At 50.9% G+C, this 14,256-nt stretch overlaps 1 protein-coding gene across 4 annotated transcripts in view; it reads left to right on the top strand.

Annotated features, from left to right (window-relative positions):
- LOC128799329 (protein CEPU-1) overlaps positions 1-14,256 on the top strand; it is a 356,251-nt gene that overhangs the window by 304,997 nt on the left and 36,998 nt on the right. For all 4 annotated transcript variants that reach the window (XM_053963658.1, XM_053963660.1, XM_053963659.1 and 1 more), the window contains one exon: positions 1,104-1,336. In XM_053963658.1, coding sequence (XP_053819633.1) covers positions 1,104-1,336 — 233 coding nt within the window. The remainder of the gene's footprint in view (positions 1-1,103; positions 1,337-14,256) is intronic.

The raw sequence follows: 14,256 nt of genomic DNA, 5'->3' as shown, positions 1-14,256 counted from the left end.
AAGTAATGAAGTACTTTGGGGAAGAATATAAACAGTGGATCTTATGCTGAGTGGTTTTATGCAGGGACATTATGCTCTGGAGCATCCAGCAAAGTGTGGCTAAATCCCGATGGCTCCGTAATCCCAAAATTTCTCAGACAGAAGCAGGGGTTTAGCTGGCTGTAGGGGCTGCAGGTTTCTGCTGTTTAGAGAAGGTCTCGATGCTTTTCTTGTGGCAATAGGAGGATTCAAACCTGGCTTGGGAACATGGGGATGGGGGGGTCACAGGACTGGCAGAAACTTTTGGGAGGAGCTAGACTGATCCCAGGTAATGTTGACAGGAAAATAATCTCCTTCAGGATCAAAATCATTTCTAGGTTTGCACTGTGTTGTCTCCAGGGCGAAGTCAGGTGCTTATTGAGGCTGAATATAGAGGATTTCCACCTCCAAAGCATCCCTGGATAAGTGAAATGCTCAGCTCAGGTGAGGTGCACAAGTGAGGGAGGTACAGCGGTGCAGGTGATGGGTACAGAAGGAAATGTTGACAGAGGGGACAAATGGTTGGATGCTCAAGGTTTCTCTTTAGAGGTGTGTGTCAGAGCTGGCTTTCTCCAAAGATAAATTTTCCTCACTCCTTTGTGATGCAGCACAAGATTTCCCAGCACCACTTTGCATCTCTTTGTGTGGCTGCAGGGATGTGAAAGTCTGCAGAGAGAATGACAGGTGATGGATTTGGGCAGGAAGTAACAACCTGCACCTCCAAGTGGACTCAAGATGGAGGTTTGGGCTCAGCTCTGTTTGTCTGGGAGTTTGCAAAAGAATAAATTGGAATGGAGGACTGAAAGGGTGGTGCTGGGTGGCTCTGACTTCCCTGCATCTGAAAACTCTGTGAAGCTGTTGGTCAAATCTCTGGACCCACTAGTTTAGATGGATATTGGTGCCCTGAGCACTGCAGGGGAAACGCTGACCTTGTCCTCTTTGGACACTGAAAGCACTTGGTCTCTGAAAGTGCTGCTGACAGCAAAGCTAAAAATAGTGCCAGGAGGACCAGGAGGGCTGGAAGGGAGGGAGGGAGAGCGCCCGAGAGCAGCACACTGATGGGTCACCTCTCTGCCTCTCCCCAGGTGCTCCGTGGACAACCGGGTGACCCGAGTGGCCTGGCTGAACCGCAGCAGCATCCTCTATGCCGGCAATGACAAGTGGTGCTTGGACCCTCGGGTGGTGCTCCTGGCCAACACCAAAACCCAGTACAGCATCCAGATCCAGGATGTGGACGTGTACGATGAGGGCCCCTACACCTGCTCCGTGCAGACAGACAATCACCCCAAGACATCGCGTGTCCATCTCATCGTGCAAGGTAAGAAGAAGAGAGTTTGTAGAGGGCTTGGGACTTTGCTTCCTGTTCCTTTTGCCCTGATGTCTTCTCCTCTCATTGCTCCTATGTTGAACATTTGACACAGCTTGGTGCAGAAGTAGAGGCTGATCCACAAGCTTGGATCGTCCCAAGCTGGGTAATGACTTTCACAGAATCAGAGAACTTGCTGAGTTCTCTGGACCCAGAAGGATCCACAAGGATCATGGAGTCCAGCTCCTGGCCCTGCACAGCACTATGCCCAAGAGTCACACCATGTGTCTGAGGGTATTCTCCAAATTCTTCTTGAACTCTGTCAGGCTTGGTTTTATCCAACTTTGCTGACATAATCCCCGGGCTCTGATACAGGCAGCTCTGCCTCCCGACACAGTCACTGGCAAACCCGCAGTGCTGTTTATTTTTGTTGTTGGGTTTTGATGTTTTTTTGTTTTCCAAGCTGGAGGCAGTGCTTGAAGTAAAACTTGTGTTGGGGGAAAAGAGAGAGCTGGCAGATTTGTGTGCTTTGCGGGAGTGTGTGTATGCCTAGCAACAATATGTGTTTGCATGTTGAAATTCTGTACTTTTGGAGGAGGAAGAGGAGGAGAAAGACCAGCATAGGGTGCCTTCTTGAGAGGGGACAGACAGGTGTGGCCACATGTGATGGTCAAGCAGATGGACATTCATGGAATATCGATCCTTTGCACATGTGCCTGGGCAAGAGCTGGACAAGGAGGAGCCTCTTGGAGGGACACACGGAGCCTGATGAGCTCTTAGCCTGGGGGAAGATTAATGGAAAATTTCTAATCCCTTGCTAGCAACCATTTTTTTCCATGCTGCTTCTTCTGTGATTTGGCCGGGAGCCCTCTTAACATGACACACCAGCTTGAGTATTGGAATCTCGTCTGGGGCTAATTTTCGAATGCTGATGGGTGTATTGATTTGGAAACAAGCTGGGTTAAAAAGGCATTGGTCTTGTACACAGAGTCGGGTTGAGCTAAGCCACCGTCGATATTCCAGGCCTGAGCACTATTGACAGCCTAATGAATAGAAGTGGGGGAAAAACCCAGACACAGGGCCTTTATTTCTCTCTCTCTCTCCCTTTTCATTTTCCTTTTCCTCTTCAAGCAATCAGGCTGACTAACCAGAGCCGGACTTTCTCCATCTCCATTAAGTGCAGAGGGGAAGCGGATGCATTGCCAGCCCTGGTTCTGGCTGTTTATCTTGCAATCTCTTATTACCTGCCTGAATTTCTTAAGCCAAAGTCGATCACCAGCAAGTTCTGAAGTCGCTATCAGATGCTGAGGTGATGCAGGACAATTTCTATCTGTTCTCTTCTGATTCCCGTTTCCTGACCTAAATTTCCTGTATCACCAGACATCCAGGCCCATCCCTCCCGTGTCTTGCAGTATCATTAGGAAGAGATATTTGGGTACTGCAGGAAAAGGTCAGAGCTTAACTCCTTGCAGCAGTTAAGTATGGGATGATTCAGTGATGGGCTCAGTCCTGTAATGTGCTGGAGATTCTCCTGCTGCCAGCAGAAATTCCAGCTCTGGAGAGCGAGCCCCCTAATTTGAAAAGCTGTTCTTTGGCTCACCCAGCCCTTTCTCAGAGCAGGACATGAAAGTGAATTATCATGTCCAATTAAAGGGAAACCTGCCTTAATGACCTCGATGAAAATTGGGCTGTGGTGCCAGGATTAACTCTCCTGCCTTGGAAAATGGGCCCTATAAATATGTATTCTGGAATAATCCTGTCCAAAACAACATTCAGCTTATGGGAGGTGGTGCTTATTCCCCCTCCTAGGAAAGCAGGGTCGCCCAGCACCAGATTTCAGGGATGTGCCAAGTTCAGCACACGGCCCTGCGACATTTTGCCCCTTCCTGCAGCTTGATAGGAAAGGAGAGGTGATTCGAGGAGGTGGGAAAGGGGGTGTCTCCTTTTTAACAGGTTTAGCCAGGAAGAGGAAGGTGTACAGGTTGCTCTAAGCAGGTCCTGAGTTCCCCCTTGCTGCACCAGGAAAGGGCCTGGGGGCACGGCTCTGGAGACAGGAGCACTCCAGCCTCTCAGGATGCAATTAAATCATGCCCTGGGGCAGGCTGCGCTCTCCAAAGGGACTGGCTGCCGGGGGACAAGGAGCTCTCCCCCTTCCAGCCAGGATCTCAGCAGCCCGCTGCTCCCCAGGCAAGCAGGATGGGTGCATATCAGCCAGGCCCAGACACTCTGAGCCCATTCCTGCATCCCTCCTCCTCCCCAGGTTTAGGGGATATCTCTGGGAAACAGCCATGCATGGAGGGCATCTGTGGTTTTGGCCAAGAGCTGCTGGAAGGAAGCAGAGCTGTGGGAGAGGGGAGAGCCAAAAGCAGGAGAGGGATAGGGGTGGGAGAAGGGTGTTCCTTCAGGGTACGAGGGTCAGGAATGATCCCCAAGGAGACAATGAGGTAGGAACACCCGGAACTGAGGATGCCCACACTGCAGCAAGGGGCGAGCTGCACATTTATTTCTAGGTTGGCTCTATTGGATGGCCAAGATCCCAAAATAGGTGGAAAAAAGGCACCTCAAGAGCTAATTTATCCCGTCCCCCTGCAACCAGGCAGAGACCTCGCTGCCAAGCACATGTGAAAGCTATTCTTGAAAATCTTTAACAAAGCAGGTTCTTCAGTCTCCCCAGCCAATCTATTCTACTGCTTTGCTACCTTTTTAATTAGAAAATGTATAGCTAATATCTAACTTAAACCTTCTTTGTTGCAAATGAAGTGGAGTTTTTCTCAGCCTATTCCCAGTGGATGTGGGGAACAATTGATCAGTGTCCTCTGTAATAACCTTTTGCTTTTGGGAAGGTTGTTATCCTAGTGCCCCTTAGCAGCCTTCTTTCTGAAACCATCCAAGCTCTGTTTTTCCCACCTTTCCTCATTGGCCAGGCTTTCAGAAACACTTGTCAGTCTTGAAATCCTGGTACAAAAGGGAAAAGGTGATTGCTGCTGATCCAGGAATAGCAGGTCGGTGCCTCTGTGCTAGTGTGGGGCAAATGAGCTGAGGAATGAGACAGCAGACCCTTGGCACCGAATGCACCAAAGTTCAGACCTGCTATTTTGGGGACTGCTCTAAATGGGGTCAGGCTGCTGGTGCCAAGCTGATGTCAGCCAACAACAGAGCTGCCAAAGGCACAAGGAGGTTCTTAGCACCTGGATCTCTCCTGGACAAATGCATCCAGATTACAGACAGAGCTAAAATGAGCAGCACAGGGAGCATCTCTGTCATCTGCAGGGTCTGGAAGGTGCTCCCATTCCTTCAGTACTCATTCCTTCTTAGGAGGAGTTGCCATAAGACCAGACAAAGCACCAAAAAGCAGCACTGCCTGTGTTTGCAGGAGTCTGCCTTGGCCCTTGGGGAGAGTGAGATGTTTTTGGGAGTAAATCCCAAAGAAGCAAAATCCAAGGAAGACCCACATGCAACAGGTAAGCTGTGAACTTGGAGTGGGGCAGAAACCCAGAGTAAGAAACAGGATTTAGGTCCCACTGACCTCTGAGGAGCGATGCTTTTCCTTCCTCTCCTCTCCTCTCCTCTCCTCTCCTCTCCTCTCCTCTCCTCTCCTCTCCTCTCCTCTCCTCTCCTCTCCTCTCCTCTCCTCTCCTCTCCTCTCCTCTCCTCTCCTCTCCTCTCCTCTCCTCTCCTCTCCTCTCCTCTCCTCTCCTCTCCTCTCCTCTCCTCTCCTCTCCTCTCCTCTCCTCTCCTCTCCTCTCCTCTCCTCTCCTCTCCTCTCCTCTCCTCTCCTCTCCTCTCCTCTCCTCTCCTCTCCTCTCCTCTCCTCTCCTCTCCTCTCCTCTCCTCTCCTCTCCTCTCCTCTCCTCTCCTCTCCTCTCCTCTCCTCTCCTCTATCCCACTCTGGTTTCCTCAGCAAATCCTCCTTCTTGCAGCAGCATCTCAGGCACAGTCTCCCCTTTCTCCCTGCTCCCTGCAGGACATTTCAGCTATTTAAGCCGTTCTCCGGGTTCCTGGGTTTAAAGGAGAGAGGCGAGGTAGGAGGAGAAGGACGATATCTGCAAAGCTGTTATTTGTATTGATAATAAGCCGTCTCCAATGCGTGCCTGCAAAACACTCCCACTGCCTTGTAAGATGCATTAAGGGAAGTTGGCCTTATCTCAGTGCGGGAAATGGACTTGGGGAAGGAGGCACGGAGCCTGCCAGAGTTTAATCTCACTTAGGCAAACGAATTTGCATGATAGAAAATGGTGGAATTTTAGTGCTTAAAAAGAAAGAAAGAAGGAAAAAAAAAAAGGCAAAAGCAGGCAACTGGGGGGATATTAGCCCTTTCCCTGCTTCTTTATCACTTTCCCTGGCCCTATCTGGCTCTTGCTGTTGTCACTGGAGAAACTAATCACCCCTCCTCTTTTGTTTGGTGTAAATGAGTTTTCCCCACTCCTTTCTGAGGCCAGGTTAATCTTCAAATCCCCGCCTTTGTCTGGGAGTTAATTACCTGCTCGGCAGAGTCGGGGGGCTGTGGCCACAGGTGGCAGGGGGGCAGAGGTGGCAGTGCTGGTGGCACCTGTCCCCACGTGGGGAGCAGCACTGCCAAGGTCTGTGCTGGAGAGATAAAGCCACCGGTGGGGCTGTGGCGCCCAAGCCGACTTTGTTTCAACCACCAAACTCTGCCCAATTAATTTTCCTTTGATGTCACAAGCCCCTTTCACTCGTGGGACATCAAGGAGAACTTTTTGTTGCTATTTTGCTGCCTGGGTGCCTGCAAAGTGCCTTTGCTGGGAGGAAGACTCAGTCCCTGTAGTCATCATCACCTTACCTGTGAGGCTGAGCCTGTGCCAACAATGCCACCATTGCACATTCCCGGTTATGGGAGCAAGGAGGGAAAAGGGATTTGCCCACCAGTGGCAGAGGATGTGCAGACATTGGTCACGTTTGAAGCCATGGGCTGGAGTTTCACACTGGGCAAGATGCTCCCCTTGCTTCCGGTATGGATTTACTGATGTATCCACACATTTCCCCCCGTGGGAGCAGCTATTCCTTCTAGAAGCAAAAGCAGGTTTAGGTAATAACTCCTAAAAGGTGTGGGGGAGCTGGGAGAGCCTCCCCAGAGTGGTGGAGGGGAGGAAACCAGCAGCACGAAATGGAAATCCTCCCTCGCTTCGCCTGTGCTCTCGGCTCCTTTGACTGATGTGTTCCTTCCCCGTCTCTCTTTTGTTGCTGATCACCGTCCCTCTGTCAAAGCATCCTTGCCTTTTGTATCAGGGCTGTTGTGGAGGACTGAAGGTCTCCCACACGCTCTCACGCACTGGCCTAGTTTTTGGCTCTTTATCCTCGTTTTGCTCTGCCCTCGGGGAGCATCTCTGCAGGTCCCACATCCATTACTGCCCCTGGATCTCTCCATCTCCCCCACACCCTCAGATCCCAGCCCTGCTTCTCTGGGATGTGCTTGTCCATGTTCCCCTGTGGAGTGGCCTCGTACCCGGCCAGGCTCCTCCAGCCTCCCCAAAGTCACTTGACCTCTTTGCAAATCAGTTTAACATCTGTGAGGCAGAGATAATAATTGTCACCTACTTCACAGGGGGGTTGATGAGGATTAATTCATTAATGTCGACAGAGGTCTTTGAAGATGGAAAGCGCTATCTGAGAGCTAAACGTTATTATTAATTAGCAATTATATCATGGGGTGGGAGCAGGGAGGGAAAAGAGACTCCAGAGTCTGTACTGTGGAAGAGTTTGCTCTGGGCTCACATTCTGCCCTTGCTGCAGCTTCAGGCTGCCCCAGTTTCATGTCCCTGCTGCTGCTGGAGAGAGCCTGGCATGCTGCATCCCACTGGGGGTGTGTCCCACCATGCTGCTCCTTCCTGGAGCAGTGGATGAGCCCACTGGTGTAAAGAGAAGGAGAGATGGAGAAGTGAACTGTGCTCGAGTGAGTTAACATTGTTGGAAGGAGGGCAACTCGGTAATAGGGAGTTTAGGATGAAGGGAAGTAATGGAATCCCAGAGTGGTTTGGGTAGGAAGGGACTTTAAAGACCCCTTACCAAGGGGGGTCCAAGCCCTGTCCAACCTGGCCTTGGACACTTCCAGGGATGGGGCAGCCACAGCTTCTTTGGGCAACCTTGGCCAGGACCCCACCATCCTCATTTTAAAAAACGTCCTCCCTGTATCTACTCTAAATCAAACTTTTTCAATTTCAAACCTTTCCCCTCCAGGCTTGCCTGGCACCCCAGCAATGAAGTGGGCCAGGCACTGCCAGAGTCATGGGAGGATGTATTTTGTTCCCAAGGAGAACTAATTGGCAGGAGACTGGAGCAGAGGAGAAGGGAGATCCAGTGATTCACAGGACACACAGACTGGTTTCATTTCCTTCCTGTTTTTCTCTCTCGTGTACATCCAGGCTGTGGCTAATTCCTGTTTGTGTCCCCAGTGAAGTGCTAATGCTGTAGTCCTGTTTGTCACTGGGTTCCCTCAAGCAGCACTGACAGAATTCTTTTGTGGTCCCCTCCAGATGTCCTGTGCCTCAGTGCTGGGGGCATTCCCACCTCTGACATCCCCACGGCTCCACTATTTCCATCCTCCCTGGCTCAGCTGTGTGCGCTTTTGTGGCAGCGAGGAGAGCTCAGTGGAACTCTTTCTGCTACTCCCTCAGAGCTGCAGAGGTCACGCTCGCATCACCCCTCTTCTAGAAAACAAGAGTCTGCTCCTCTTTGAGCCTTTCTGAGCACGCGAGCTCCCAGCAGCCCCGTTCAGCCAACCTCTCCAAAGGCTTTCAGGAAGAGGTCACCCGCCTCACCCAGAGCCATTCAAGAGTGACTCCGCTAATCCCTTCCGTGGAGCGGGTGAATCTGGGAGGCCAGCGGCACACGGTGCCAGCAGCTCTCCAGGCAGGGAGGACTGGAGTTGTGTGTGGCTCTCCAGATGTGCAGCACGTCCCCTTTCTTCCCCATGGATTTACCAGCCAAAGGGGTGGCACAGCAGCACCCAGGATGTGCGTAGGGCATCTCCCACTGCCGCGTGCGGTTTCCAGACGAGCGCTGTGATAAAGCCAGTGGGGGTTTAATGAGGTCACTGCAGTTTAATGTTACTGCAGTAATCTCTTTTGTTTTACTACATTAAAATATTTGTGGTGGAACGGTTGGACCACTGTAATGCGATAACGCTACCTTAATGTTATTGTTGCCATGGCAACACTAATGGCAGCTCAATAACATTATTGCAATTTAATCTTACGACAATAAAATTAAGGGTAGAACAGTGAGACCTCGGCTCTGTAATGTTACTACAGTAACAGCATTGTTATCGTAACCGCGGGAGCAGAGTCAGCCCAATGTAGTGTAACACTGGTACCGCCGCTTTGTTGTTACTACAGGAGCACCGAGCATCTGCCGAAAATCACAGCAGGGGATGAATGGGAGGAGACGTCACCGGTGCGCCGGTGCTACTGCTACCCTGGGGCTGTCAACATGGGGAGGTCATGCTGTAATCCCATCACTTATTCATCTAATTCCTCAATTGTGGTGTTTTTATCGGGGTCTGTCCTCTTCTCCCTCTGTTGCTGGAGCTCTTTGGAGCAGGTCTGTTGTTTTAGCGGCAGTAACTCTGCAGGGAAGGATTTAAAGCACTGCCTCCATCTAGTTCCAGATCCTTCTGCCTGGCGTTTTATAGCATGTGGCTGTTATGGAGTGATAACGTTTTATATTTATATGTCATCTTTCAATGTGAAGGATCCCAGCACAAGCTACAAATTACTGCCGTGCTGCAGGGCCAGGCAGACAACCCAGCACACGCAGTGTGCCAGAGGAGGGGTTTCATCCAAGGGCACTGATTCCTGTGCAAGTAAGAGTCTCCTTTGCCTAGAGGATTTATCCCGAGCCCCAGACTTTGTGAGGTGGGGCACAGATCTTTGTGCACCCTAAGCCATGTACCCCAAGAAGCACCTGCCATCGCTGGCATGGGTATGGGCAAAATTCCTCCTTTCCTGGCTGGCAGCATTGTATCAGGGCTGGAAAGGCAGTGGTGGGGACAAGGCACAGGTGACACCTCTGTGCCATGCAGGGACTCGCTGCAGTTTTCTTCAGCCTCCAGGGGAGGGAGGCAGAGCTGCTGATCTGTCCCGAGCACCGCAGAGCTTCCCTCACCCTTCCCAGACCCAGCGCTCCTGGGGATGCACACTTGCCATGCCCAGGGATGTGTGCTTTTGGCTGAGGGATGTGCCCAGGGATTTATGCTTGTCATGCCCAGGGATGCACACTTTCTGTGTCCGGTGATCCATGATTGTTTTGCCCAGGGACGAGCTCTTGATGTGCTCAGGGATGTGCATGTTTTGCCAAGAGATGCAGATTTGTTGTGCCCAGGGATGCAGGTTTGCCACGGTCAGGGATGCACTCTTGTAGTCCCCAGGGATGTCTGCTTGCTGTGCCCAGGGATGCAGTTGTCATGCCCAGAGATGCCCTCCTGCCATGCTCAGGGATGCAGGCTTGCTTTGCCCAGGGATGTATGGTTTGTGCCCAGGGATCCTGCCATGCCCAGGATGTGTGCTTGCTGTGCTCAGGGACGCACATTTGCTGTGCCACCCCACCTGCCAGCCATGCTTACTGGCCCAGTTGCCCACTTACCCACCTGAACTATCCACTTCCTCTCCTGCTCAGCAGGCAGGAATTTTCCCTCTGCTTTTAGCCCTTGTGCTCCCTCCCAGCTTCTTATATCTCCATCCCCAGGCAGCTCTTTGGCACCTGAATCGGGGGGTGTTGCTGCCTGCCCGCGTTCCTCCAGCCCAGCCCCAGTCTGGGCCTGCTCAGTGCAGCAGCTGCTCGGCTCCCCTCGTGCCTCAGCATTTGATCCCTCTCCATGAGTGTTTGGATTCTGACCACCACAGTAATTCCTTGTTTGTCCTTTAGTAAAAGACCTGTGAGCTCCCCTTGACACCGGAGCTGGAATCACTGGGACCTGGGGCGTCTTGTGTGCCAGCTCTTTGTGGCAATCTGGTTCCACATCCATCCTGCCAACCCTGCTCCTCTGGGGGTTACATGTTTGAAAACATGAGCAGCAGCTCATCTCCCATTCACTGTTTTTCTCCATCATTTGCTTTATTAAATATTGATTTTCTGTTGCATTATTAAACCTTAAGTCCTGAGCATAAATTCAGAGTTGATACTTTAATCTGGCTCTTCTTTTTGGCCTTTAGAACTGATTTTTCTGGCCAATCTCTCTGGAGGCAAGTCCAGAAGCAAAAACCTGTTGCAGAGGCTTGGAGAGACAGAGGATGAAGCAAAGGGCTCTTCCCAAGGGATTTTTTGTCTGTTTGGTGTAGTCTTTGCCATGAAGGTGGCATCCATGGGGATCCTGGCCTGCAATCCTGCACAGACCTTGAGTGAAAGGATGGTGGGGAGGAATCAGCCAATTTTATTCAGGGAATTTTGTACATGACTGGCTGCCGGAAGGATATAGCCCTCTCTCTTTTTGGTAGCACAGAGAAATTGCAATCTGGAATGGGAATTTAGCCTGGAGCCACTGCGTGGGCAAGGTGGCAGTGAGGCATCCAGCCTTCCACGTGCCTGGCTCTGCTCCCTAGGGTTTGCTGCCTTGCTCTGCCAAAATTGCCCTGCTTGGGAGCAGGACTCTGCTGAGGACGGGAACCACAGATGGCAATGCCTTGTCCTAAATGGTTCCCAGCTCCGGAGTGATGCTGCACAAATATGTGCTATTTTACCCTACAAATCCTCTGCAAAACCAAAAATGGCCTTGGCCACAGCTGCAGGCAAAGTCAGATGAATGTGCATGGTAGAAAGCCACCAAAAAGCCAGGAGCAGTGCAAGTGGCCACCAGCACTTCCTTGATAGCCACGGTGGGTAGCTCTGACCCCCACCGTGATCCCTGCTCTCCCCCCCTTCCCTATCGGAGAGCTGCACGCTGCCAGCTGCTGCCAAAGCCCATGCTGCCAGCAACCAGGTGTCTGAACATACTTCCAGAGCCAAGAGAGCTCTGCAGCCAAAAGGGAGGAGGGGAAAGCAGTGTGGCAGCACCGGCAGGTTCAGGAGGATTAAAAAAAAAAAATTAAGAAAATTATAGAAGAAAAAAGGCAGAGGGAGGTTTGCAAACGGCTTTTGGATCCCCTATCCAAATGGGGCATGGAACCTGTGCCTGGCAGCTGCTGTGCTGAGCAGTGATTTAAAGGCAGACTCCCAGCAGCAGGGAAAGAGGCAGAGGGGGAAGCAGATGTGAACACAATGCTGGAGATAAAGGAGAGGCCAAGGGAACAGCTGCCAAAAAGCTGCCCGGTTCTGCCACCTCTGAGGGCTAGAGAACCTCCAGCAAATATCTCCAGGCTTGAGGACAGGCTGGGGGGAGGTCACTGGGGCAATAAAGGGGGAAACTGGGTGGAAAATGTGGGTTTCTTCACACTGCTCTTGCTTGGGTTTTGAAGGTGAGGGGGAAAATGGGAAGGAGCTGCATTGAAACATGGGGAGAAATGTGATTTTGTTTTCCTTTCTGTTCTGGTGGTGCAATTCAGAAGAAAGAGATTTAGAAAGACAAGGAGAAGCAGGAAGTGGAAAACAAATAGGCAAGGATCTTTGTAAAAGATGTGGAAATGTGGCTGTTCAAATAAGATATTGAAATGTAGTCTTGAAATATTTCTGGTTTGGGTTTTCCATGCCTGCTGTGAGACAGCAGTGAAACCACCTCTGTCCTCCAGAAAGGAGGTGATTTTTTTCCTTAGTCTATGTCTGGATTCCTGGAAGGGATCAGCAGGGCCCCACTGCGTGCAGGGGACGGGGTGGGGAAGTCTTGTTGTTTTAGGTGTATCCATACCCTCATACAGAAGGAATTGTGCCCTGTGAGGGTGCTGAGGCCCTGGCACAGGGTTCCCAGAGCAGCTGTGGCTGCCCCTGGATCCCTGGAAGTGTCCAAGGCCAGGCTGGATGGGGCTTGGAGCAACCTGGGGTAGTGGCAGATATCCCTGTCTATGGCAGGGGGTGGGAATGAGATGACCTTTAAGGTCCCTTTCAACCCAAACCATTCTGGCATTCTGTGATTTTTCAGTAGTAGAGATGCCCAAATGATTTCAGCTCTCCTTTTTGGTAGCATCTTTTATCATTTCCTGGGTAGGATTTGGGACGAGGCAGGAGAGGCCACAGACCCTGCGCTGGTTTGCTGTCCTGTGTGAGATAAGATGAACGGGTCTCAATCCACCCTCCTCTCTGCCCAAGTCTCCTACCCACTGGGCCCCCACAGCCAACAGACTCCCCAGTTTGTGCCCCAGGCTCTGCTTGCCTGGCCCAGCATTGACACAAGGCATCAACAGAGATGTCTCCTCCATGGTTTGCTGTCCTTGTAATCCCTCCTCCTCGCAGCCAGCCCGAGAGCTTCAGCCTTTGATCCTCTTCCTCTTTTGCAAACACTTCTCCCTGCTTGTGAAATTAAATCTCTCTCACAGTGATTTCCTTCCCTATCTTTTCTTTTTGGCCGAGTCTGTCTGAAATACTCTCTTTTTTTTTGCTCCTTCAGCAGCAGGGCTATATAATTGATGGCCTCGCCAAGCTTTCTGCGCTGAACATTAAACCCTTCCTGCCTTGGCTCCGACCAGAGTTCATTACTTTCTGAAAAGCTCTGTTGTCTGTTTGTGCTCAGATGATTGTTGTTGTGGAGGGGAGGATGTTGTCGGCACAGAGAGAGGAGGAGGGGTTGGATTTGGCCAGGGCTGCTTTGTAATCAAATCTTGCTCCCTTTAGCAAATTTTTAAGTGGAAAAGACCTCTTTTAGTAAAATTGAAATATGGTACCCTCCTGGAGCAGAAGCACAAAACTCAGGGTCTGAATTAGTGCAGCAGAAGCTTGTCTGGCTCTTGGGCCAGTGGGAAAACACTGCTTTGCAATATACCCCTGCTCAGCACTGGGCAGGAAGGAGCAGGAGCTGCTCCCATCACCACAGGCTGATTTCCTGGGTTAGGCATTTCCCAGGAACCTGCTGTGGTCATTCCTTCCAAGTTCCTGCATCTCAGGAGTTACCCTGGGAAGGATGAGCCCTACAAAGTCCCTCCAGCACCGTGGTGTCCTTATCCTGGAGCTGGGGGTCACTCTGAGTGTGTGTTTTTACGTGATGCAAATCCTTCCTGCACATTTTAGCCTTTCCTGGCAAGACAAAGTGGTGCTTTCTGTGCTTTGCCCTACGCCGACAACGCTCCTGGCTCCCCGTCTACCTCCGTGGGCTTTCCGCACTTAAAACACAGCAAGGCTGAGGTGATTACAAGGATTGGAGATGCAGTGACACTTCCCTGCCAACAAGTAATTGATTTATTAAAGACATTACAATACATTCATGGTTGAGCGTGAGAGTTTCCTTTGAACTCGCTCAGAAATCCGAGGGGATTGTGCCTGTTTGTGAGGACCGCGGGCAGAATAAATCTGGGCTCCCCCATCGCCTCCCCCCTGCGCCGCCACAATTTCATTTCCCTTTGACTGGCGCGAGTAAATATCACAGCTCGACAACTCCGGTCCAGTGACTGGTGTGATCCAATTTAATAGCATTTAAAAATTCAAAGTGATTGTTAGCCAAATGGAAATGTAAGATTTCATACCCAGCCTGCCTTGGGGAGGAAAGGGAGAATTAGGGAGGGTGCGGGGGATGTAGACAAATGGACTAGATAAAAAATAATGGAAAGTAACTTAATTAAGAGGCTCGAGTCAAGTTAAAAACAGTAATGATTTTGAATCGGAGAACCACAGGTATTAAAAATGAAAGGGAAAGAGGAAAGAAAGGAAAGGAAAGTGTGGATAAAAAGCCTCCAAAATGATTAAATGGGAGGAAAAAGAGGCATAGGAAGAATGGGGTAAAAATAGTCCATCCATGTAAAGCAGGAGCACATGGGGAATAGACGGTGCTGGTGATGAGGCTGGGCATTAGGAAGACAAATAGGGAAATTAAGAATGCTCTGGCGGGGATAATTCCCTGT

Source organism: Vidua chalybeata, chromosome 23 (assembly GCF_026979565.1).
Source record: "Vidua chalybeata isolate OUT-0048 chromosome 23, bVidCha1 merged haplotype, whole genome shotgun sequence".
Taxonomy (NCBI): Eukaryota; Metazoa; Chordata; class Aves; order Passeriformes; family Viduidae; genus Vidua; species Vidua chalybeata.
Note: the sequence above shows the minus strand (reverse complement) of the source record. Positions and strands in the feature narration are given on the sequence as shown.